The sequence below is a fragment of the Anser anser genome, assembly GCF_964211835.1.
Source record: "Anser anser genome assembly, chromosome: Z".
In the NCBI taxonomy this organism is placed as follows: domain Eukaryota; kingdom Metazoa; phylum Chordata; class Aves; order Anseriformes; family Anatidae; genus Anser; species Anser anser.
The window spans coordinates 47,771,090-47,797,169 of NC_139723.1; the positions used below are offsets into that span (position 1 = coordinate 47,771,090).

At 40.2% G+C, this 26,080-nt stretch overlaps 2 protein-coding genes across 6 annotated transcripts in view; both read right to left on the minus strand.

The window, feature by feature from the left end:
* APBA1 (amyloid beta precursor protein binding family A member 1) overlaps positions 1-2,870 on the minus strand; it is a 90,243-nt gene extending 87,373 nt beyond the window's left edge. For 3 of the 5 annotated variants that reach the window (XM_083818806.1, XM_083818805.1, XM_083818800.1), the window contains exon 1: positions 1,261-1,374. The gene's annotated coding sequence lies outside the window, so the exon portion shown is untranslated. Of the gene's footprint in view, positions 1-1,260; positions 1,375-1,524 lie in introns of those variants that run through there. The other 2 variants (XM_083818803.1, XM_083818804.1) reach the window with 2 other exon arrangements.
* An 11,806-nt stretch (positions 2,871-14,676) lies between these two features.
* The window catches only part of PTAR1 (protein prenyltransferase alpha subunit repeat containing 1), a 36,983-nt gene continuing 25,579 nt past the window's right edge, over positions 14,677-26,080 (minus strand). The window contains exons 6-7 of the mRNA XM_083818808.1: positions 25,661-25,977; positions 14,677-24,268 (exon numbers count right to left, since the gene is read on the minus strand). Coding sequence (XP_083674934.1) covers positions 23,920-24,268; positions 25,661-25,977 — 666 coding nt within the window. The 3' untranslated portion in view covers positions 14,677-23,919. The remainder of the gene's footprint in view (positions 24,269-25,660; positions 25,978-26,080) is intronic.

A 26,080-nucleotide genomic window follows, 5' to 3' on the forward strand; every position in this document is an offset into this window, starting at 1 on the left:
ATATGTAATAACATAATGGTATATATATTATTAAATCAAGTAATTGTGAAAATTACTTCATCTGAAGTAACCGGATGGAGTTATACTAGGTAGATTTGGTGGCTCTCCTCTGACACACCAGAGCTACATTTTCTAAGCACCTGTATGCACAAACCCACCTTCCCAGCATCCTTACATTTTACAACCAAAGGGCCAGTCTGTGAACACCTTCAGGCTTCTAGGCGGCCGGCCTTGTGTCTGTTAGGAGACAGCTCAACAGCCCGAAAAGCATTATTTCTATTTTAAGCGAGGACAGCGCTTCGATGTAAGACAGGCGTGCTGCTTCGAGCCACGGCTGGCGATGCCCAGCAGAAACTTGGAGGGACGCATCGCCCGCTCCGTGCCGCACAGCCCACCTCCATGGCAGCGCCATTCCTTTGTAAGCAGCGGTTCGGCCTCGCAGCTCCCACATCCCGGCCCGGGTCAGTATTTTACCAACAACCAAGCAAGCTGCCTTTCGCTGTGCTTTACGTTTTGGTCCCTCAACACCCACAGCGCGCCCAAACGCTGTATTTTCTGCTCCTGCACGGTCTCCCTCGGTGTTTCAGCAGAGACTTAAATCTTCCAGCGCAAATATGCGCAGAGGCACGGGCACCAGCTCCTCTCCCCCCCTCCCAGCGCCGCTGGGCAGCCTCCTCTCCCTCCCCTCCCCGCCGCCAAAGCAAAAAGCAAACACGCACCTCGATTTTTTCTTTTTTTTTTTTTTTGTCATTTTTTGTCATTCCCACCCCCCCTCCCCTCATCCCCCACCGGGATGTAACACCTGGGGAACACACACACTCTTTGTCACCACCGCCGCCGCCGGCTGGCTCCGAGGCAGGTGCCGCCGGTTCCGTTGGCGACAGCACACCCCAACACCCCCCCCCCCCCAAAAAAAAAAACAATATATATATATATATAAAATAAACAAATAAATGAAGATGCTGCGGTTTCTGCAGCCCAGGCCACCCCCAGCCCCGCGAGGAGGCGGATTTCTGCACGCCCCCCGGTGCAGCACCGCCGGTCCCCCCCAGGACGGAGGAGGCGCGGCCGCCTGCCCTGCCCTGCCCTGCCCTGCCCGGCCGTGCCCTGCCCTGCCCAGACACAGCCTCCCCCTCCTGCGGCCGGGCCCGACCGGGCACCGGCACCGGGTGAGGGCCGAGGCTGCTCCGCGGGGCTCCGCGCAGCGCTGCCCGGCACCCGCGAGCGCTGCCCCCCGCCGCCGCCGCCGCCGCCCCGCACCTCTCCTCCCGCCGCCGCCACCGCCTCCGGAGCCGCCACCATCTTCCTCCGGCCGCCGCCAGCACCGCCCGGCCCGGCCCGGCCCGGCCCGGCCCCTCCCGCCGCTCGGCTCCGCGCCGCCCTCCGCGTCAGAGCGCCCGCCGCCGCCCTCGGCGGGGCCGCCATGACGGGACGCGCCGCGCCGCGCCGGGCCGGGCCGGGGGGAAGGCGGCCGAGGGCCCGGAGATGGCGGCCCCGAGGTGCCGAGCCCGTGGGCGTCCTCACCCGGGGAGACAGCTGCCAGTACCTGCGCCTCTTCGGGGCTCGCGTCCCTGCTGCCAGGGGCTCCGCAGGGCTCGCTTTCTTCTGCGTGGTGTGGGCTGCGGGCAGCTGTGGTGACCGATCTCCCTCGGTGCTGCGCCCCGAAATCCTCACGGGAACGCCGCGGCTCCCGTGGTGCTCAAAGCAAGGTGCCCAGACAGTGATTAATAAAACATCCGGAGGAGCACGCTTCTTTAGTCACGGCCAGACCGATATCTAATCAAAGTTGTCCATTGAAAAAGAAGGAGGGGAGACATACTAAGGTGCCTAACAACTAATGCAGAATTAGAGTGTTTTCCATCCTAAATTGGTACATTTTGACAGCACTGCAAATTTGTCTCTCCGGAGAAGGTGATAAGCATCTGTGAAGGGCTGAGGCATACCCCGATGCAAGCTATCTTCAGTAACTGCAGCACAGACGTGGGCTTGCAGTTGGTTACTATGATAACGCGGCGTTAGTTTGGGATGTAGTCCTCTTTACTGCCTTCCAAAAACATGCCCCAAAGAAACTCTCAGGTTCTTGCTAGTAACATGGGGCCTGTGATATGCGTCAGCCACTCAGTAAGCACAACTCTATGTCCTGGTCAAAACGCTGCAGTACTCTGCCAGTGCGAACTTTGAAGAGGAGAGTACAAAAATACATGTTGTTAAAGAAAAAAATCTCAAAATATGTGTGACTTGTGCTGTTTAGACAACTGCTACCCTTTCCTCTATTTTTATCACATTGCAACACTTCCTCTTTTTTCTCCATTGCTAATAGTTTTTATTTATCGTTGTTGTTCTTTCTCATCCTGGAGACATCTTCCAGCCTGATAACTTATGAAGTAAAAAATAAAACCCGGAGGAGATCTCTGCACGTTCTTTTCTGTGGCCCTGGTATATGGCCCTGCTTAAGGCCCCAGGTTACAATTTAGCAGGTTCAGAATGTGCATGAGAGACATCCAAAGCTGTTCGTTCCTGAATAGTTGCATTAGGTAAACCACTTGAGTTATGATTGACTTACTTCTTTCTGTCCTCCATCACAAAATAATCAAGCAGTTAAGACCTGAATATGCTCTACCCTCCTTTAAGAGGGAGATTTGGCTGGCTGAGCTCTAGAGGTCCCTCCCAACCTATCTTATTCTGCTAAAGTCTTACAGTTTTAAAAGACTAATAATAGCAGTCTTCATGATTGCTAAATTATGTCCAAGAAGTATGCAGTATTATAAATCCATTTTTCTCCCAGAGCTCCATTTTTTTTCCATTTATTTCACCACTCATCATGACAGGTCTTCTAGGGTACAAGTTACTTGTGAACCTGAAGAGAAGCTATTGTTAACACAACAGCATTAGTATGCTAGCATTAAGCACTGACTGTCCAGCTCTAACGTGTTATTGATTTGATCGTTATTTATGTCAATATTTTTCTTTTTAAATTTTTGCAATTTAAATGCTGGAAATTATAGTCTTCTTATTTTAGAAATGAAGCTTTAATTTAGACAACACAGTTTTGCTCTTGCTCTTTCTGAAAATGTAGAAACACTTCTAGGGTTTTGTAAAACCACACTTAGATGTAATTAATCTCCTGGGCAAGTGTAAAACGTCCTTTTAAAACTGACCAGGTCACATTTAAATGTAGTAAGTAAAACCTAGCCAAAACACTGGTGTCACAAGTTCCATGAAAAACCTGCAAAATTTATTAAATGATGTAAGTCTAAGGGTGGATCTGTACAATCTGCTAGACCTTAAGTTGTAACGTTGTAAGAGTGACAGTTTTCTAAATCATTGTGGTAATCTGTAAAAAATGCAAATCAACCAGATTCTGAAATATTCAGACACTTTAGTTATGTAAATAGTGCTATTAACACTGAACTGATTTTCCATTGTATATGCTCCCCCCCAGTATTTCAATTTATGGACAAGCATTTACATCATTCCATGTATCAATGGGTTTTGAGGCTCATTCGGCATAAGCCACTGCGTGGGAGTGCCAGTAAAGCATCTCTTTCACAGGGAAGAGCCTGGTCTGGATTTCACACAGACATCTAATTAACTGGGCCTGGATATTTCAAACAGGAAGAAATTGTGTTGAGGGCTTCTTTTTCCAAAACACCCCCCCCCCCCAACACACACACACAAAAAAAAACTTCTGTAAAGTACATTAATTGGATTCAGCATGTCTACATTCCACCTCTGTGCCTATATCCATTAGCCTACATAAAAACCATGGCAGTAGCAGCTCAGACATTTTTTTACTACCTTGCTGTACTAATCTAGTCAGCCTGAATGTATTTTCAGGATCTAGAAATTGCAATGATCTTGGGTTCAGCCTTGGGCCAAAGGCAAAATAGCTCTCCCAGACTGAAAAGACCAGTGTAAGCTTGACATGGTTTTAAGGTCAGATAGCTCAAGATCCACTAGGGACAGAAATGAGTGCTTTTTACTGTCTGAAAGCTTGGAATTACAGCTTTTATATGTCAAAAAACATTAAGCTCTGACTAGTGTTTGTGAAGCATCTGCTGCTAGAAAGCATGGACTGATTCAGAGGTGCTTCCTGATGTTAAGGGAGGTGCCTTTCAGAACTGGAAATGTTTCCTAATTCTGATGCTGGACCAATGAGTGCATTTTATTCTATTTTATTCTATTTTATTCTATTTTATTCTATTCTATTCTATTTTCTGAAAAGAGAAATCTTCAATGTAACTTCTTTCCCTTTGCAATATCCAGGCCCAGTTAATGAGAACATAGTTTTATTGATAAAGTCTCTTACACATCCTATCCTCTTGCTTACTTTGGTCTAAAATAGCTACGTCAGGAATGCAGAGTCACAGCTAGTTTTCAAGGCTGGGAGTCACCAGTATCATCATTTATTCTGATTTCCTGTATAACACATGGATAAAATTTCACCCAGTTTTGTCTACACCAAGTCTGCCACTAATCTGCAGAACTAAAAACACTTAGGTCCTGTGGGTATTTTCCTTCTTAAATTAGTTTCTCATGTCAGGGAATGATAACACCTTCAAGTCATCCTGACACTAGACAGATAGCCTCTTCATTAATCAGGATTAAATATCTCTTGAATCCTCTCCATCCTATTTCAAATATTAGTCTTTGCTCCCAAAAAGTTGACTGAAAATTTCTACAAATCTTATCTTCTGATGATGCCCATCATTCCACTGGAGCAAGCATCCCACATACAGCAACAGAAAAGTGCACTTCTCTTGGGTTGCAATTATTGCAGCCTGCCTACCTGTAGAAACAGGTTGCCCCTTTTCTAATATTTTAACAATCTGAGGGAACAATATAGCACTAGCACTATAAATGCTTTGAAGCATTTATTTTGCCTGAGGGACTACATACATAAATATTTCATTAATTTAAATTATAAAGAATGCAGCATCATCTAATGAAGAGGCCTTTAAATAGACAGATGGCAAGGAGAAAACTCTTCAGGGTATAGCAGGAGAAAACATCTGTGCCCCCTGGAACACTAGGCAATAGACCTCATAACAAAATAAATGCCCCCCTGCCCCGCAAATCTGAAAACCTGAGATAGAATAAAATTAAAAATCATCACTCATCAGTCATATGGGTAATATTATATATGGTAGTATTTGGGGAATTCAGCAACAACTCATTGAAGTAGGCAGTTTTGTAAGTAAGTGTGGAGAAATGTTAAAGGACTGTGATCTACTTGAAGGTCACCCTCAACTTACTATCCCTTTTTTCTTTTTTTTGACACAATGTAGAGAATTTTTTTTTTAACTCTTCCCCTTCACTAGTGAATCGATTACTATTCCTGCAGTTTAGACAGGTTTTTTTGCGACACGAACATAGACAAAGCAATCGAGTTGATGATGGTGCTTTATATAGAACTGTTGAATAAACCCATAGTGTATCTTTTTCCAAAAGGCTGTAACAGTTTAAAGGCAGTGTGAGAAAACATCCTGTGTCTTATAGCTTATGTTACACATTCCAACCATGACATAAACACTCTAGAACATTTAATGACCACCAGTGACGGAAAGTAAAATATATTTTTTCTCGTGTAAGTCAGAAAAACTGTGTGTAGTGAGTATAAAAGACATTAATTTATAATCATATTGAAGAATTTATCTACATTAAATACCTTTTTTGTTTGTTTGTTTTGTTTTGTATTTTGGCTGCTTTGTCTCAGAGCAGCCTTGAACAGAATGGGATATTTACTGAAGCCAATGAATTCAGAGATCGTTATCTTGCACTTGGCACACCCAGATGAGGTTTTTCATATTTGTTCCCACTGGTGTACAAGGGAATCTCTAGTGAAACCTACACATCAGGAACCTCACAGAAGGAACAGAAAGATTGAATTAAATACGGCAGCTGCCCTGGTAGTCTTAACCTCAGGGGTCTTTAGCAGGTTAGACAAGCCAGCACTTGCAAATGGTGGGTAAGGGAGCTTAGGGAGCCTGGAGAAGACCAAACCTTATACTCCTCCTCAGCTACCTCCGTCTGCAGAACTTCTGTGACATGAGCATTTTCTATCTGAATATTGTTTGTCTTGATCTTATTAGCAAGGACATTTCAATGCTGCTTGTAATTCTCTGACTTCCCATTTTCTAGGACTTTCTTTCCAGATCTTCAGATGCCACAAAAATACCTTATTCCCCTGAGCAATCTCCTCCAGCATGCTGCCAAAGTGAACCCAATAGCTCCACTGCAGCTTTCACACACTGATTTACCTGCTTATGAGATCTTCATAGCAGATGGAACAATTCAACACTACCTTGCTCTTCGCTGCCTAAGACCTATCAGCAGATGGAGTTGGGCCATCGCTAGTCACCCAAATGACTTTCTCTGCCTTTCTCAAACAGCGACTCTGCATAGTCCCAGCCTGTGGTTCACATTCACCTATCCAGCAGGAAAAACAAACAAACAAAACAGTTAGAGGAGGCATTCTAGGCTGTGTGTGTTCTGGCAGCATGACGTTGCCAATAGCTTCACCTCTGTTTCATTTTTTCATTAGCAAGCTGTTTCTGAGGCGTCTCCAGGAAAGGGCACAAAGGGAGTTTAAAGCCTCATTCAGAGAACGCAGCAGCGCTGTTTGGTTTGCAAGGCTGAAAGAAGCAGAGGATTTGGCAGGGTCAGTGCCTGTTCCATCTGTTGGTGAAGCACTCAAAAAGCCTTGCCAAGGACACTTGCAGGTAGTGCAGAGAGTAGGAGTGTTTGTTTTGCAGACTGCAAAAGGAAAAAAAGAAAGTATAATTCATCTGAACACTGGATTTTTTTTTTTGTTATTGTAATTTTTTTGTCTCTTCAACAACAAGCCCAAAGGCACCCTCCATTCTGGGCCTTTTCCTGGAGCCAGATACTGCCAGCACTGAAGGGCTGATGCCGTAGAAACCAGCCACTGCAGTTAAAAAAAAAAAAGAAAAGAAAAGAAAAGGCATGGCTCCAGTGTTTTTTTAATCTGTAGCTTCCTGCCTGCAACTCCAGGTTTTACGTTAATGACTTGGCACTTGTATCCTTTACAGTGGTTTTGTCCTTGCATTTCAGCAAGTGAAAAGATCCTCAGCTGAGGCACTTGCACAACAGGAGCCAAGCAAAGACAGTGAAAGGAGATATTCCCAGTAGAGGATCACTGTGATGTCTGACTTCCTCCACCAGCAATCTGTGGGATCCAAGAGGGCTTTCAGGACGTGTTGCAAGGCTTATTTTCTCAAGATGAAGCTCTTGTCAGTTATCAGGTGTGATCTTTAACTGCTTCTTCTTTGAGGCACATAACTATCACAGCATTAGCTATCCCATGCTAAAAATGCATCATGCTATACCACGCCTGCTGTTGGAGTACTTGGTGCTTTGCAACTGTTTAAGCCACACTGCCTACCAGGACTGGAAATGTTCCTGTAAACACTGTTTGAAACAGAAGTGCCAGTGAAATCCTTCTCTTTTTTTTTTTTTTTCCTCTTTTGCTTTTTAAAGTGGCCACTAATTCTATGGGATCCCTTTTCAAGTGTCACTTGTGATAACTTGAGATACCTGGGTCTCACTGACTGAAAAAATGTAATGTAAATCTGAGGGAGTCGGTGTCTCACCTGAAACTCAGTGAATACATGAAGTAAAACAAAACTCCATCCCCGTATTACTTATTTGGAGTCAGCAAAGAAATCATCCAGATGGAGGCCTGCATTCGAACTGCAGGAATGAAAAAGCCAACAGTTTTTACTGAAATATGAAGCAGTTGAGGTATGCAAGAGTTATGCAGAACCAACACAAGAGAAGCTGCCATAAAAGTCAGGGATATATGTGATCCTAATAATGCATACAGCTGGATAATAAAGTCGTGAGGAGAAATGAAATAGTTTTCCTGTGAAAACACAGAAGGAACAGGCTAAATGAAAATCAGTGGCCTGTCTAGTCATGTGTTTACGCTAATATCTGCATTCATTCAAATTATAAGAGCACATTACAATGTATCAGAAGTCTGCTATAACATGTTCTATTAAGATGATATCAAAGTACAGAGATAAATCAGTCTCTAGATGTTGAACGTGTTCCTCTGTATGGTGAAACCAGAATATCATCCTTACCAAAGAAAATCAGCTCAGAGGAGGCCTGCTTATTTAAAATGAGTTCAGATATGTCTATTATGTTTAATATAGAAAGATCCTTTAAACCTATGTAAAAAGAAAAAAAACCAAACAGGCCATATTTTACGGGAAAACAGAGAAACCTACAAAATGCTGAAATAAAGCACTAAACAATACCTATCAAAATCACATTCATTCCAGTATGAAATAAATAGATTGTAAACTTCCTCAGGAACAGATGCCACCATGGTAATGTTGGTTATCGAATCACTAACTATTAAGTGCCAGACCTCTGGCTATTAACAGCTGAAAGATGGAAGAGCTTTATTTCCTTTTTTCTTCATTACTTTTAGTTGCTAGTAATCTGCTTTAATATCACTGACAAGATCTTTCAGAATTACCTGACTTCTCAGAATGAAAGTCAGGTGCTAAACACAAAAGCACGGGAGAAATCCTGTTCTCCCTCTGCAGATTCATCAAAATGCAAACAAAAAACCTCACTCCTGTTTTGTGCCAGAGAACACTGCTTACCACAATTAGCTACCACATGCTGCATTCAAGTACAGTTTTCTTTTTTGCCTGAGTGGGGACATAGTCCTGTAGTCCTTGTTACTTCTATTGTGCCTTTGGCACTACAGAAAAGAAAAAAAAAAAAAAAAAAACCTATTCACCGGTACAGAAAATAACAAAGGGGGTAGGATAATGTCTTGCAGACTAGTTGTCACATAGGAAGATGTAAAGAAGGCTCAATTTCTGCCATCTGCCTCTGTGTCAATCAGGCTTTTAATGCTAGTCTGATCCTATGGAAGACCTGAAGGCAGGTTTTCTTACTGACACTGCCAGATTCCCATAAACACTCAGCATAAAATACCTTACAGTTCACAGAATGGACAGTCCAAGCTGGAAATCTGAGAAGGAATTTCTTTGGCTCCCCTCACTGCTTAACTGGAGCGGTTTTGCAGGTTTCTCACACTTCATGATTGCTCTCTTCTTTGGGGTAGTGAGACTCTTTTACATTTTGTGTGACACAGAAGACCTAAATAATCCATTCGGTATCTCCTCCTGCCCTCCGTTGCCCTCCAGTTTAAAGGGAAAATAAGCTGGTACCTCTGCTCCCCTTACGGAAACTTTTAACAAGGAGGGGAATGGAGATAGGCAGTCTCCTTTCTCTCTCCTTTATGACAGGACTCACCCACAGCAGTTCCAGTGTTACTTCCTGCCAGCTCCCTCCCACAGGTGAGCTGACTGTTTCCCCCATGTACTGATAAGTTTGCAGTGATTAGTATTGCTACTAGGGATAGCAAAGAACTGATGTCCTGCATCTCACTCCCCACTTTCGTTTTGTTTTTCCTAAATACCACTCAGGGCAGGGATGACTTTGATATGCTGGGTAGTAGTTAGCATTTTAAATATGGATCTCCTATTTGTTAACCATGTAACATCTACTTCATTAATGCAATTATGTTCTCTTTCTTCCTCTTAAAAACAAAACAAAACAAAAACAAACAAAAAAAACCACCACCACCACCACAACAAAACCGTTACATAAGATCTGGGCTATTATAGTTGACTGATGACTGAGAAAACCCAATCTTTTAAGACAGAAAGGGAATTAAACTATTTATATTTCATGTTGTTTAGTTTCCATCCCTGTTCTAGCCCCTAAGAAACTACTTCTGATGACACCCACTGTCCTCACTGATTTCTCGATTAGAGCAGTAGTTGCAGTATCTCTGTAAGATGGTGCAATCACAGATGGATCAGCTGGAAGCATTTTTAATTTCTGCATTCATTCAAGTCAAGAACTGCTAAACTGCTGGGACAGGAGAAATTATGAAATCTAACCATCTTGAAGGCTTTTTGAAAGCTTTTGCATTTCCAGTCAAACTGAAAAGGTTTCAGAGTAAAAACAATAAAGCTGCTGTGGGATACAATAAACTACGCTGAAGTAAGATTTTCATCTTCCCTGAAAACATGCAAACTTGTTTGTGCAAGGGTACGTGGAGAGAGAGAACTTCTGCTCCCTTAACTTGTCAAGCACCTTTTTGAAACAAAAGGGAAGAGTAGAAGGGGAAGCCATAATCAAGAAGAAAAAGGTAGAAAAAAAAGGGGAAAACGGACATAAGGTAGAAAATTTGTGTGGCCAAGGCTCAGTTAGAGTTGTAGCTGGCCTGTACTGTGGATGACAATACAGAGAGCTCTTTTAAATATGGTAACAGCAAAATGAGGACCAGAGAGACAACACTGGTCCATTACTTGATGAGGATGGTAACCTCACAAATACAGATGTAGAGAAAACAGAGATGTTTAATGCCTTCTTCACCAATGACTGATACCACATCACACCAATGATGGGCCCTGGGACCCCCAGAGCCCTGAGTTGGAGGATCACAGCTGTGGTAATGATAAACTCCCTGCCAACCCGAAAGTTGTGTGGGATTTGCTGCTCCACATGGATGCATGTAACTTTATTGGACCCAATGGGATTCATCCCAGGGTACTCAGAGAGATGGCAGATGTCACTGTGAGACCTCTGTCAATTACTGTTCAATGGTCTTGGGAATCTGGAGAGGCCCCAGTCCATGGGAAGTTTGCAAATGTTGCTCTAAATTTCAAGAAACGCAAGGAAGAAGACCCTGGTAAATACTGGCCTATCAGTCTCACTTCAGTGTCTGGTAAAATGATGGAGATTATTATAAGAGTTACTGAAAAACGTTTGAAAGACAGTGCAGTTACTGATTGCATCCAACACAATTTCACAAGGGGAAAGACCTGTTTAATTAACTTTTAAAAGCTTACCCACCTAGTTGACCAAGGGAAGTCAGGAAATGTAGTATTTTGGATTTCAGCAAAGATTTCAGTCCTGTTTCTCACAATAGGCTTTGGGACTAAATGTTCAGCATACAGCTAGACAAGAATATAATACCATGGGTGAACAACTGGCTGACAGGTGGGGCTGAAAGGGTTGGAGTGCATGGGGCTACATCAGGCTGGCAGACGGGCACTAGTAGGGTTCCCCAGGGCTCCGTTCTGGGGCCAGTTCTCTTCAGTGTTTTCATAAATGACTGGAAGATAGGACTCAAATACATACCATCAAAGTTTGCAGGTGATATGGAATTAGGAGGAGGTGTTGAATCCCTCCAGGGTGGACAGGCCTTGCAAAGAGATCTTGACTAATTAGAGGGCTGGGCAATCACCAACAATTTGAAGTTTTCCAAGAGCAAGTGGCAGATTCTGCACCTGGGATGGAGCAGCCCTGGTTGGACGTACAGAGAGGCTGGAGAGCAGCCCCACGGAAAGGGATCTGGGGGTTCTGGTTGGTGGCAAGTTGAACATGAGCCAGCAGCGTGCCCTGGCAAACGAAAGGGCCAACTGTACCCTGGGGTGCATCAGGCACAGCACTGCCAGCTGGTCGAGGGAAGGGATGGTCCTGCTCTGCTCTGCGCTGGTGCGGCCCCACCTTGATCTGTCTGCAGTTTTGGGCGCCACAGTATAAGAAGGACAGAAAACTATCAGAGCACCTCCAAAGGATGGCTACAAAGATGGTGAAGGGTCTGGAAGACAAGACGTATGAGGAGCGGCTGAGGTCCCTTGGTTTGCTCAGCCCAGAGCAGAGCAGGCTGAGGGGAGGCCTCATGGCGGCCTGCAGCTCCCTCACGAGGGGAGCGGAGGGGCAGGCGCTGAGCTCTGCTCTCTGGGGACAGCGACAGGACCCGAGGGGACGGCATGGAGCTGGGACAGGGGAGGGTCAGGCTGGGGGTTAGGGAAAGGTTCTGCACCCAGAGGGTGGTCGGGTACTGGGACAGGCTCCCCAGGGCAGTGGGCACAGCACTGAGCCTGCCGGAGTTCAAGAAGCCTTTGGACAATGCCCTGAGATACATGGACTGAGTTTTGGGTGGTCCCGGGCAGATCTAGGGGTTGGACTTGTTGATCCTTTGGGTCCCTTCCAACTCAGGATATTCTGTGATTGTATGGTTCTATCAAGAACATACAGAGCTGCAAATCTGACCAAACCCAAGAAACATACCTGGTCAGTCACACCTATCGATGGGTTACCAATGAACTGCAGGCAAAACAGAACTTTGGATATGCTGAAGGATGCAAGGATCTGGGATATCTGAGGGGTGTTGGAGGATTTATGCACAGAGAGTAAGGTTCCTATTTACTTTTACCTCAGAAACAGCCATACTGCTTTTCAGTAGCAAAGCTGTCCCCATAAGGAATGAAATTAGGTCAACAGATCATCATCAGCTACTAAATTTTCTCAGCTCCAATTATATATCTGCAGCTGTGATAAATCTCCCTGTCTAAAATCACATCATCTGCAATACAGCCAAACACACACACGGATGTACTCACCTGACCTGACACTATAGAACTGTGATGTCTTTCAGTCTTACTTTGTTTCATGTCTGCACAAGTTTAATTAAAGATGTATGCTTTTAACTTTATGATGGATAATGATGATAAACAGCTGGACTGATCTCTCACTTCCTGCCTTCTGTCTGACTCTTCTCTTGCTAATCACTCATTGCCATGGAAATCACTAAGCGCACTTTCAATTACTTCACTTTTTCCAATCAGAGGGACCTAGCAGAGAGATTAATACTTGTGTTTGAACACTTATATTTAGAAGGAGAACAAAAGCAAGACTTCTGAAACCTCATTGACTTCTGAAACCTCTGCAGCTAAAAATCTTTGCTATCTACCTTGTCCTTTGTGACATAAGCCACCAGGAAAAGTTATTTTAGTCAAAGAAATACTGATACTGCAGAGCATGTCAGAGGTGAGATAGCATACATGCAAAAGAAATAAAAGAAAAGCTGCCCCACGTTAAAAAAATGTCCTTCCCTTCTGAATGCTCCACTTTAAATGATGAAAAGCACTTACCCTCCAAAGGTTGTCTTCTTCCCTTAGACACATCTTGACACATCATTTCCATTTCCTTTCTTATTTTTTTTTTCCTCTACCACATACTGCAGAAAATAAGTCCTTCAGATATTTTGTTACAAACAAAGCTGTGAATCATGGCTTGCTTTTTAAAAGAGTATGAAATCCAGACTGCAGGGGAACAGCCAGGTGCTCCATACCTTTGAGAAAACAGACAATGCCACCACTGTTTTCTGACACAAATCAAGTGAGTTCTAAAGGTTTTTGTATGCTTATGAGTAGCTGGGTAGCATTTACGTTTATTACAACTGGAAAATAGTGGAAGATTTGAAGCCCTACACCAGAGAACAACAACAAATATTATAGAGTGCAAGTAGAAGAGATGATGATGCAAACACATTACATTTTTCAACTCTTTTCACATCAGTAATTCATTCCTTGCACATGCATCTGATGAACATGGTATCAGGATTACGAGACGACCCAAGAAACATCTAAGTAAACGTAACAATTTTTGGACATTGAATTCCAGTCATGCCCTCTAAAAAATTTAAAATATACAGTTGTCTAACCGTATTTAAAGAATCTTTCACATAAGCTGTTATATTGAAATAACCTAATAGCCATGTCATATATTAAAAAAATAAAATAGAGAGAGGGGGAAAAAAGGAAAAAAAAAAAGGAAAACCCACAACATTCTGGTAATAATAATGTATTTACACAGCAAGAATCTCACTTATTTGGATAACAGCCTGAAATGAAAGCTATTTAAAGAGCTATTGATTGCCCTGATACACAAAGAATGAAAAGAAATTTACAGCATTAACTGAAGTCTATGAAAGACATCTTAACATAGAAGACAATTTTGATATGAAAAAAGAGCATTTTTTGATAAATGAAAGCTTAAAACTATACATAAAGTAGCATGCTATCTGAGGAGCATAACTGCAGATCTAAAAACTCATACCGTCTTAATGCACATATATTTACAGAATTAGAAAGTTTACAAAAATAATGAGTATACCCTCAAGCACCTTTTCAGCCAGACCAGATTAGGGGTCATCTGCGTTTTCTTCATCAGGGAGTTCCATAAAATTTGTGCAGTAAATTTTATATTCTAAAGGCAACCAACTGGGATCAATGTAATGCAGTTCTATATTACAGCTATCTTGTCTCTGAATGAAGCAAAGCGTACTTTTTGAACGTAAAAAGGCAGATACCTAGTTTCAAGATTTTAAGCTCTCTGAAATTTATTCCATTCAATTATAAAAGCATTTAAAAAAGGGAAGCACTTCAGTAAACAGCATGCTGAAACTTGAAGATGTTACAGTAACACGAACTTCATTCAGCTGCCCAGGTTCATTGAACTCTAAACAGTATAGCCAGATGTCTATTGTCAAAATCAAATTTCTTAACAAGTACTACTAGTGTGCATCTTCATCCTTTCATAAACTAAGCTCAAACAAAATATGTAAGAATGCAACTGAAAAAGCCTTACTCGTTGATGCTCAAATAAACAATAAATTAAATCAGCTGACATCACATAAATTCATGGAAGATGGTGCAGTTCCTGTTAAAAGAAGCTTATCACCAAAAAGAGATAAGCAGTAAGTAGGAAGGGTATCTGTTAACAAGGATATTCGACTCCATGGTAAATACACTGACACAGAAAACAGAGTTTTTAGGAGATGAAAACTTTATTTAAAAATTGCCAACACGTAACAAAACCAATTTTACACTATTTTCCATTTTCTACAGAAATACAATAACTTACAGCTGTGCTTAGTACATTCTATCACTAATACATATAAAACCAAGTCTGCTGATAAATAAGTGAAAAAAAATCCATTTATCACCACCACCACTAAAATTGTACCTGTAAATTTTGGAAGACATCTGCATAGAATGGTTAGGGCTCTAGGGAAGTTCTTTCTTTTTTAAAATATATTTTGTACTACTAGAATATGTAAAAATATAATTAACATGCAATAGAAAATACTCAAGATAAACAAGGTAAAACCCTGTGTGCACAACTGGAAAGCGATGTTAGGATGTCCTCCTATGTTTCTAACTAGACACCAGAGATCTGAACATTTTATATGGCGGAATTTCAACTTCCCTTTACAGCAAAGCTAGGTTTATAACGATGAAAATCTGTTATCTGGCTAGGTTCCACTGGAGAAGGATTAAAAAGAGGAAAAGATCTAGTACTAGATAACAACAAATAATTCTAGAACATCTCAAATCAACATTAAGTAGATGTATTTTAAAAAGTAAATTTGTTACCTAATTATAAGCATCTGTGAGATGACAGTGTGACAAACGTGCAGTTTACTGTTGCACCATAAACGTATACAGCACACTTTGAGAACAGTAAAACTTAAGCCATTCACTATTTATTTAAGACTTTCTTCCTTCAGTGTTGCACTAATTATTACATGTCACCTAAAAGCTTACCATTTGTCCCTAAGAATTTTGCACACACGGTCACTGACCTATATGCAATACCTCCTAGAACTCTTTATGTGTTACTGTGTTAGCACACAGGTACAAAGTATGAAACTTTTTTCAACTACAAAAACAGAAAAGTTTTCGTAGCTCTTGATACCTGGGTAGTAGCCATGTTTGTCTCTAGCTGCCCTTTTAAACCAATAATAGTCCAGAACCTGAACAGTTTTTCCTCAACCACAGCACTAATGAATATACATTACCCTAACAGCTTTTATTTTTGACGTTGTAAATATGACGATCTGAAGTCACTTACAATCCATCACAGTAAGTATGTCAAAGCTACCATGCAGTGACTGATGCCCTCTCTGCAGTATGGCCTGATTCTTTGCCAGTGAAATCAGAGGGAATTTTGTCACTCATTTTAACAGAAGTAAAAATGATCTCTTCTACCTCGTAACCAATGACAAGATGCACAGGAACAGCACAAAGCTGTGCCAGGGGAGGATCAGACTGGACATGAGGAAAATTTTCTTTACTGCAAGGGTAGTCAAACACTGAAACAGGCTTCCTGGAGAGGTGGCTGATTCTCCCGTAGTGTTCAAGAGGCATTTGGACAATGCCCTTATTAATATACCCTAACTTCTGGTTAGCCCTGAAGTGGTTGGGCAGCTGGACTTGGCGATCTTTGTAGGTCCCTTCTAACTGAACTACTCTGTTCTGTTCTATTCTAAAATCAAGCATGCAAACTGGCAACAAACTACTATATCCTGCAAATTGTTTCTGTGAAATGACTCTAAAGGTTTTATTACTTGCTCATACTAAACCTTCTGATCTAATGAAACCCCAAATTAAGTGAACCAAAATTGTACATATCTGCTCAGGGCTTCCTATAAATCCCTTCTGCCTTCCCACCCCACCAATAAGATAAACTGAAAGAAACATATATGAGCAGAAAATGCCCCTGCTTTAAATTTTGAATGTAAAATGATAAGCAGTATTTTCAATAATGCCTTGTGATTTCAGGTGCTCATTTTAGAACATTTGGAATGAATGGCATTGTCTAGGTGAAAAGAGTAAAGGTGCTAGCATTTTGAAAAAAAAAAAAGAAAAAGAAAAAAAAAGAGCCCCGTAAGAGAGATATTTCAAATCCCGTAGTTCAAAACCAGAAGGCATTCAAAATGATGAGTAACTTAAAGAATTTTTGATGTGACTTTTTTTTTTTATCATAAAGACAATATGAGAAAACATTGAAAATAACGTACCAAAAGAACTATTTGATGTCTGTAATTCAAATATCAATTTCAGTTGCCAGCCTGTGTCTCACATCCTCTTTCTATTCTCCTCTGATGCTAAAGCAGTTCATCAAAAATGTGCCTTTTTCCTCCCGGGGCGCTCTTGTAAGCTATCTGGCAAGTAGGACACCAACTGAACACTTCCCAGTCCTCCCAGTCTGCAGAACCTTGCCAGTTCTTTCACTGTCTCAAACATTAGCTATAAGCACTTGGAACAAACACCACCACGAATAATTTGGTCTGTGGATGTACACGTTTGCCCAAGAATCATAAAAGGAAGGAAGACGAAGCCACAGAGGGGAAGAGAGATCTTGCTGCTTTCAGAAAACCTTGACACTGGCAATTATCTTTCTGGAATCAGAGACTTAAGACAGGTCTTCCATGGAAGAGTTCTATTCACAGATCATCAGCATTACACAAAAATAGCCATAGGTGGGAGACTTTGCCTTTTTTTTTTTTTTTTTTTTTTACAGGACGTTACATGAACACAGCTCTGCTGCCATTCATCCACCTGTACATATACACATGCTTACTGTGGGAGAATAAATATCTATAATTTGTTCCCAGATCTCTACTAATGAAAAAAAAATCCCTGAAAATAATTAATTCTATAACAAAGTAGGACCAGTGAAAAATGAACTTAATGCTTTATAATCACTACCCTGTAGAACACTGTTCACTTATTGGATTACTTTCCAGTGTTTTACTGTTCTCTTATTCTTTCTGCTACAAAACTTACCATTTATCTAATTTATCAACATTGGAAATAAAAAAATTTACAATGGTCACAAATGTGCATCTGAGAAATTTTTATAGAAAAATATTGCAAAATAGTGTTTAAAAACAACCGTTTTTCCTAATATGAAAGCTGTGAGAATTAAATACTTTTTCACATATCTTGATAAAATAAACATTTTGCCCTACGTAGAATAGTATTTTGATGTACATGAGAGTGCTACAAAATTAGTGCTTAATGGCATACTTAAATACTGTAGTGCTATCACTATCATGAATCTTAATGCTACTTAAAACCATTTAAGACATCCACTATTTTTTATTACATGAAGTTAAACAATACATTCCCAAACACATTTTACAAGATAGTTACCCAGTTTTAAATGTAGACGCTTCAAAAAAGAACTGGAACAAAAGGGAATTAACATAGTAGGTATAAACATATTTTATCTTATAAAAAAAAAAAACAACAAGTTTTGGTACCTTGCATCATTTATGTGACTTTTCAACAGGTAATAACGTAATCTATACTCTGCTTAAAACAAACAACAGAAAGAAGAAGAAGAACAACAACAAAAAACACACCGAACTTATCTATTCATTCTACACAGCCATTCATTCAGGGAATCATAATGTATTAGTGACATACCAATTCCCAAAGGAACATACAGGAATACCTCATCCAAGAAAAGCTCTTTGTTTCACCATAATTACATTCTATTCAGAACATGTCCTGTGAACAAAATACACGCCTCCTATTTGCTGTGGGCTCTTCCCCACCTCCACCTATATAGAAGGATTAGCAGCAGGTTTAAGATGGTGCCGAAAAAGATGCTTAATAAACTAGACTTCAGGTAAGAGTTCCGCTCTTCAGAATAGAATCATAGAATCATTTAGGTTGGAAGATCATCTAGTCAAACCTTTGAGTATTTACATCATCAATGAACATACGCCAGCTACCAACAACTAAAAGCATTGTTAATTCTAATATTGGCTCCTAACAAGTTTTAAAAAAAAACAACAACTGAGATACGTAGCATGTCAACACAGATACAGAGTAAAAAGCTTACCATCATTACAACTATGCCCATGTAAGATACTCAGCGGTACACTGAATAGCATACTGAATTGTACTAGGAAATTTAGAGAAGAAACACAGCAACTCCCAGGAGCTTCCTGCAAGACTACAACAGTAATTTAAGATACAGAATAAAAATATGATGTAGATGAGATGGTAAGGTACAGTATTAGTGTGTGGGTAGATATAAAACACTACACCAGACAAAAAAATGTCAAAAGCCGGTTACTACACGTTTAGCATTCAGGTTTTATTTTTAAATCAATAATTATAAACTGTAAAAATGTACCCTAATTCACTATGATTGACTATGCCCTGAGAAGTAACATTACACACTAAGTAAAAGCCACTAGAAAGTGTCAGGTTTATACTTGAAAAGCATAAACTGTCTACAAGAAATTTCTTGGAAGCACATATTTCCTCCATTTTTTTTTTTAGCAATACTTCGCTTTTTCAGAGGAAAAGACTAATGAAAGCTTATGCTAATTCTAGTTTTCCCAAATTTAACTACAACCTGAAGCATCTACCACCGCACCCTTTGTTTTTTTTTTTTTTTTTTCCCTTCAACACCCCTCCCAACACACCCTTAAACTGGTCTGGGGAAACTAGATGGCTTCATAGATAAAGCTTTTCACCTCTGAACGAGGGTTTAGGCCTGGCATGTGGTTTTCAAAAAAACTGAGCCTGATGAACTCCCCTTAAGGACATTAATCAGAGCACTTTTTGGGAGGTAGACAGAGTTATCTAAACATGAAATGAGGCCACCTCACCAATGCTTTGCTACATTCTTCTTTTGCTGGTTGGAAGAATAGACAAGAAGTTCTGAAGGAAACATACGTCTGAACACATGGCAAAAAAGAAGGAAAATTTTCTTAGACAGGGACACTGACCTTCCTTTGAAACTAACTTGAGTGTTAAGTGCATTTGAGAATAGGTGATTTATCCCCTCTTATATCTAACATTAAAAAATAGTAAGTTCCAATTGTAAAGAACTCTTATCCCCAAATGAATACAAGACAAACATACATTTAAAAGTCACATCTACATTTCACTTCACTGCTTGATTTCCAGAATTGCTCTAGAACATACAACCCAACAGTTGTGGTTTTTTTTTTGTCCCTACACTAGAGTGCAAAGGTTCACTTTCTACCAAATACAAATAAAATCTAAGGATCATTACTCCCTCACTGAAGGCAAAACAAAGCAAAAAGCCTCGTCCAAAAATTCAGTCCATCAAATCTCTGAAGACTCACTGCTTAAATTATTCTGTGGTAGTCACATTTTGTTCATTGTACTATGTTATTCTGAAAAAGTATGCTTGCCAAGTCTGGCTAGACAGACAAGCTTCTCCAAGATCCTTTGTTTCTGCTCATCAATATTAGACAATACTGCTTAAAAATTAATTATCTACTTAGTAAAAAATTCGATCCTATCCATAAAGACTAGCTACATGTTCTAGTGAAGTAGGACTAGCACAAAACTAGAAATGCCAGAAATTTTGATTGTAGAACAGATTCTAAGCTTTCTTACCATATTATCACTTTGCTTATTTGTCTTAAAATAAGTTCTATATAAGTTAATTAAACTGTGTAAACTATTTACTTTTCCCCATATTTAAATGACACAAGGATTTGATTGTATAAAGAATGTAAGAAGTCAACAAAACTCTAATATGCAGGTTTAAGTAGATTAACAAATATTAATCAGAGCAGCTATAGTGATGTGCTCCAACATTAACATTATACAGGTTTATTGTAGCTATTTTTAATGCTGCACATGTTGCTCCAGTGACTGTAACACACAAGATACCAAATGCCAGTGAAATAATAGCTAATGTATGTAGCAGCAGCAAATTCAACCCATTAAAACCGTGATTCCTTCCATTCTAATTTCTGCAGTTTCAAATTATATTTGTTCCTCAAAACCCTTTCTTTCTAGCACAAATAAATTTCTAGAAGGATTAATCCAGTGAACAAAAAGAACGTGCATCAATGCAAGTGACCTACTACAGTAGAAGATAAGTTCAGTAAAGATGCTGAATTCTATATGAAGATGTTTGAAGATGTACAAGGTTTGATTTTATAACTGAAGGAACTTACAATAGAGAGTTAGAGCCTTGTGTTCTGCAGTTTCTGTTGGACATTTGCTCCATGAAATAGAGAAGATTAACATTAAAATGCTCTGACCTCTGAAATACAAAGTGACTGAAATGCATTATCTGAAGGATCTTTACACAGTAACCTCTATCCATGTTAACTGCCAATGCCCTGGAGCTACTTTTCTTGCTGTAAGTCATGCCCAAATGGGACTCTGAACTAATATTGAATGGCCAAATAGGTGTGTCCCAAAGATCATAGTTCCAGAACATTATACCATTGTGAGTTTAATACAATTTGCTGGAAGTATCTCTTCATTCATTTCATGTAGGAGGCTTCAAGACACTGACAACAAGAAATAATTTAGCTATCTATTTTATTCATCCCTATAACTTACATTGTTACAGTGAAAAAAATTAAAGCCTTTTTTTTTTGTCAGCTTACTGTTTGCATGTCTTTCCAAATGGAAAACATGACTTGTTTCAATCAAATTCATTTCCATTGTTTACTTTTCTGTGTGGCAGTCTATTCTGAAAACATTTCTAAAAGCAGCAATTCTCATTGGATTAAAAAAAAAAAAGGAATTTTTCCATCAGGTATAGGTTTTAAAAATTCACACTTTGGATTCGTTCTACAGTCACCAGTGTTCTGTGCAAGTAATAAAAATATGAGCACCATCTCTAATCAGAGCTCTCAGAACATCTTCCAAGCACAAAAGCACAATGAAACTCTATTCAGTTATGTAGGACCAAATCTTGTCTTCATACAAGCATGCATAACTCCTGCTGACAAAAATAGGAACTGCACAGATTCATTTGAGGGCAGTTGTTTGATCTTAAGCGTTTATGTCAGGAAGACTGTCAAATTCAATAGCACAGTACTTCCATGATTTAGCTCCAAGAAAGCCAAGACTCCAGATTATAGGCTGGAAGAAATATACTATGGGTTTCAAGTCAGGGTCTGGCATAAATCTTGCAAGTTCCTCTAAAAGCCTCAATCACTCCAGTGCAAGAAGGGCGCATTTCTTCCCTCCCACAGTTTCAGAAACATTTCTTATCCTGCTCCCACTTCTCAATCTTCTGTCTGCTTCTGTTCTTATGAGGAGGTAATTTTTGCAAAGGTAAACAAAGAAAATGCAACTAAGTTACTGTCTAACTAACCAAGGACCACAAATATGGTCCTTAATAGACTGCCAGATGATGTCACACTTTGCAAGTTCATACTAGTCGTTAATGGGATATCTGTAATCAAGCTGACCCAGGCTACTGCACATGCCTTAGTGTATCTTTCATACGCAAAACATATCGTATCTTCTGGGATGGGTGTAGCTTCTTGCTAGAGTTGGGTTGACTCTAGTTTGTACCTGAATGTACCCACTTTTCAGTGGTCACACAGAAAACATCTTATGACCTAATAACCCTCTCAAGCCATTCCCACACCTCTTTCACACATCAGCTACATTATTCTGCAACTAAAACCATCAACCAAGATGGCATCTCAGATCATCTCAAAACAAACAGCCATAATTTCCCTGCCTTTACAGAGGAAGATGTAGACACTGACAGAGACAAAGCTTTGCCATGCAGATCCTCAAGCCTAAGTCAGATGTATCTAGGTACTACAAACGGAAGAGCACATATTTAGAAATGTCTCTGTTTGCTACTTTGTGGCTGAAATGGATTATGAACATCCTCTTTAAGACCAGAGGAAGTCAATTTTTATTCTGAAATGCATGAGTAACCTCTATCCACCAAATTATTTAGGACTGTTCGAATTCCACATCTCAAGTGCCTTTTTTCTTTTCAGGTGATAACTTTTTTGAGCAGGCTACCTATCTTTCAGTCCCTTGTTTGTGCTCTCTCTCTCCGCCCAACAGAAACAGCAGCTTAAAACTTATTGTAGTCAGGAGGCACTTTGGGCAGGAGAAATATACAGCAATTTTGGCGAAGACTCTAGCTTGAAAATCTAATACCCTCAGTGAATATTCTCTGTTTGGAACAGAGGCGACGTTGCCATTGTACAAACCTCTACAGTTGTACAATATTTCTCCCCTTAAAAATCCCTTATATAGACAACTCCTAAAGAAACAACAAAATAAACCATTCATGTTTAATTCCACCAGAACAGAAATGTATATCAAATCCCCTTAAAATTTATAGTTATGTAAACAGAGGTCCTACGGTTGGAGAAGTGCAATGAAAGAGGGTTCCAAAGGGGGAAAAAAAAAAAAAAAAAAAAAACAGAAACAAAACAAACCACTGAAGCCCTGCAGAAGAACAAAAGTGAAGAGACAGCTCCCTCCTGCTGTCTTTTTTTGAATTGTACAGTCTCAACAACCAGTCAGCAGAATTACTTTTTAGTCCACCATCTTTTGGATTTGTATGGTGTTGGTTAAGTACAAGTTATCAATTTGTGACTTAGCAGGCTGATATTCTGTAGTGTACGTAATACATTCAGAAATGTATATCAAGTGTCATTAATTCTGGATTGTTGAGGTAAAATAAATAAATAAATACAAAGTAGGAAATGAAGGTAAAGAAGTCTGTTCTATGAAAAATATTTCCAAATATAGCTCTGACTGTGTGTGTGTGCTTGTGACAGAAAATAGTTAATTTTCATGCATCTGCTTTTCAAAATTTCAATTTCATATACTTTCTTATCAAACTTGTGACAACTAATGGGGGAAAAAAGTTACAATAATAAAAGGTATGACTCCAACACCATTACTTCCTCAAGGAAGAAACACTGCAGTCTGGTGTTCTGCCAAAGGTAGCTAATACAAACGTAATAGCACTCACTGAATATAGTCTGAATCCAATACAGTTTTAGCACGATCCAGTATAGTAAAGAGGAAAAACCTGGAAACAGGTTAAGCTGGTACTGACAAATCCTCTTATTCTTTTTCCAGACACTCTGTTTCAAAAGCAGACTTTTTTTTTTTTCTTAAAAGCCACATGATTCAGAGTCCACCTTAATGCAGAAGTTAAAAAATAAGACAATGGCATGGTAGGAAGCTGGCACACAGGTAGAAAAAGAGTGACTTCTTAAAAGGTTAAAGAACGACAAACTGTAGTTGCTTAGTAAAAAGGTATGCCAGTTCTTTAATAAATAAAGTGACAAACTTCTACTCTGAGTATCAATTTTAGGACTGACCATTAAAAGAGTGAGAAACACATGGTTAGCTAACGCTTGCAATGAAGACATGCGTTTGTGTCTGAAAAGAGAATATTGCACTAAAAGAACAACCCTGAAGGCTTTAAACACTTCCTTCACTGACCTAAAAAAGTAACTAGCCATTTCCTATAAGCAGTAGCAAACCTGGCTTGGTCCGCATCTCTGCAAGTTGATAAAACTTTATCAATGAACCGGTATTCTGTTTCTGGCCCAATACAGTCCTGCAAAGGACCACGCTTCAGCCGTTTTGTTTCTTGAGTATAACCTTGTTTGCTGCTGGATTCACTCAAACCATCAACATCCATAGCTTGTGCCATGTGACGTGTTGCAGGACAGGGGTGTGAATTTTGAAAAGCTTCATCACTGCTGTCCACAGATGACACAACCGCACTCACAAGAGGAAGTCTGTTGCCTAGGTGGTGCTGAAGGTAGAACACACGCCTTCTTCAGAGGAAAAGAAAGAAAGAAAAAGAAAAAAAAAGTCATACACTGAAAACAATATGCTCTTGCTCTTGAACCAGTTTATTTGCCACCCCACCACATTTCTCCACAAACACACAGGAAAGCTGCTTATTGAAAGCAGAAAGAGTGTGATAACCTCAAGCTGAATGACTGTAAAGGAACCATTGTACTTTTCTATGCCTATCTCAATAATAAAATTTGCATTACCATCCAGCAAGTCATTCCTCATGCACCGTCAAAGGACATGTAAAGTTCACCTCTTTCCCTTGCAAATAGGTGTCACTGCACAAAATCTGCTGTCACAGTCAGACTGTACAAAACAAGCTCATCTGAGGCATTGCGCATTAAGTAACTTTATGCAGGAATGAAGATAAAGCGCACAGGCAATGGAAAGGGACACATGCCTGTGTTGTAGCTGTGCCAAAGCTGAACAAAAAGACAGCTTCTGTATCTCCAGAATGATTTTAATCTAGGAACTTCACAGACATGCATCATGTACGGATTCTCATATCTTGTCAGATCTCATGGTTAGAGAGCCCAACTCTTTATCAAATTGTAGAAATTTCAACACAGCCTCTCTGTTCAGCCTAGACAAGACTTGTTGAAGAAACCAGCAGAAATTTAACTACGGAAAGCAACTGTTGCATGCATATAATTGCATGTATGTAACAGCTGGTCTCCCTCAAACCCCACAAATGATCTTCTGTTATTACTAAACAGTAGGAATACAATCCTGTAAACAACCGATCTTAGATTTTAAGAAAAATAAGGGATATTGTACTTAGGAAGGGTACCAGATCAACTCATACAGCATATATATCTTTAGCTCTCATTACTGTAACAGCACACAAACACCCTGTGCAGCTTTGCCACTGTGCTTTCCAAGTAAGCCAAGCCTGCTAGTTAACACAGCGCAGATAAAAACTAAAATGATACATATTCATTCATTTTGCTTAGCATATAAAAAAAAAGTCTCAGTGTCACTTTGGCAAACCTGCTGTTACCTTGTTAGGCATATACGCATGGCTAGCAAAGCAGAAGTTCTGCAGATGATCCTTCAGCCATCTTTTGCTTCATCTTTTGCCCTTTATACCTTTTGTGTATGATAAGACCAGCTAATAGCATCTTGCGTCTTTTGCACAAACTATACGGACAGGCAGAGCTTATGCCAACAAGAAATTTAACCCAATCAAATTTTCCATTGAAGAGCTTTGATTATTCTCCTGAATGTTTTCCAAAGACTCAAGACATGGTAGCTTAGAAATCTTCTGTTGAGTGGTACCTTTAAAAATCAGAAAAACTACTTGTCTGGAAATATCAGGCAAGGAACAACCCAACAATCAGAAAGATACTCCGTCGACAAAGTCCTCTTACCTGTGACACCACAAGGTTTCATGCCCTGGGTAAGTGTCAATCAGATCAGTGCAGAGATCCAACTCCTCCTCTAAATAGTGGGGGATATCCACGCTCTGCTCCTCCGCACAGGCAGCTTCTGCCCCTTCACCTTCTTCCTCCTTTTGAAGACTAGGGTTTTGCTCATTTACCATTTGATTTTGTACCAGTGTATTATCATCATTCACAGTTCTGCTTATCAAGGATTTGAGTAAGAACTGGCGATAATGAAATCCACTGTGGTCTGAGACATGCATGGATACCCAATATTTAGTGGAAGTAAGTTCATCAAGGAGAATCTGAAACAAAAAGCAGCAACAGTCATCAACCAGTATAAAAGAGGAATTTACCACCATTGCTTCTGTGTTGAGGGCAACCCTCTCTTCCAGTGTTTTCACAGAT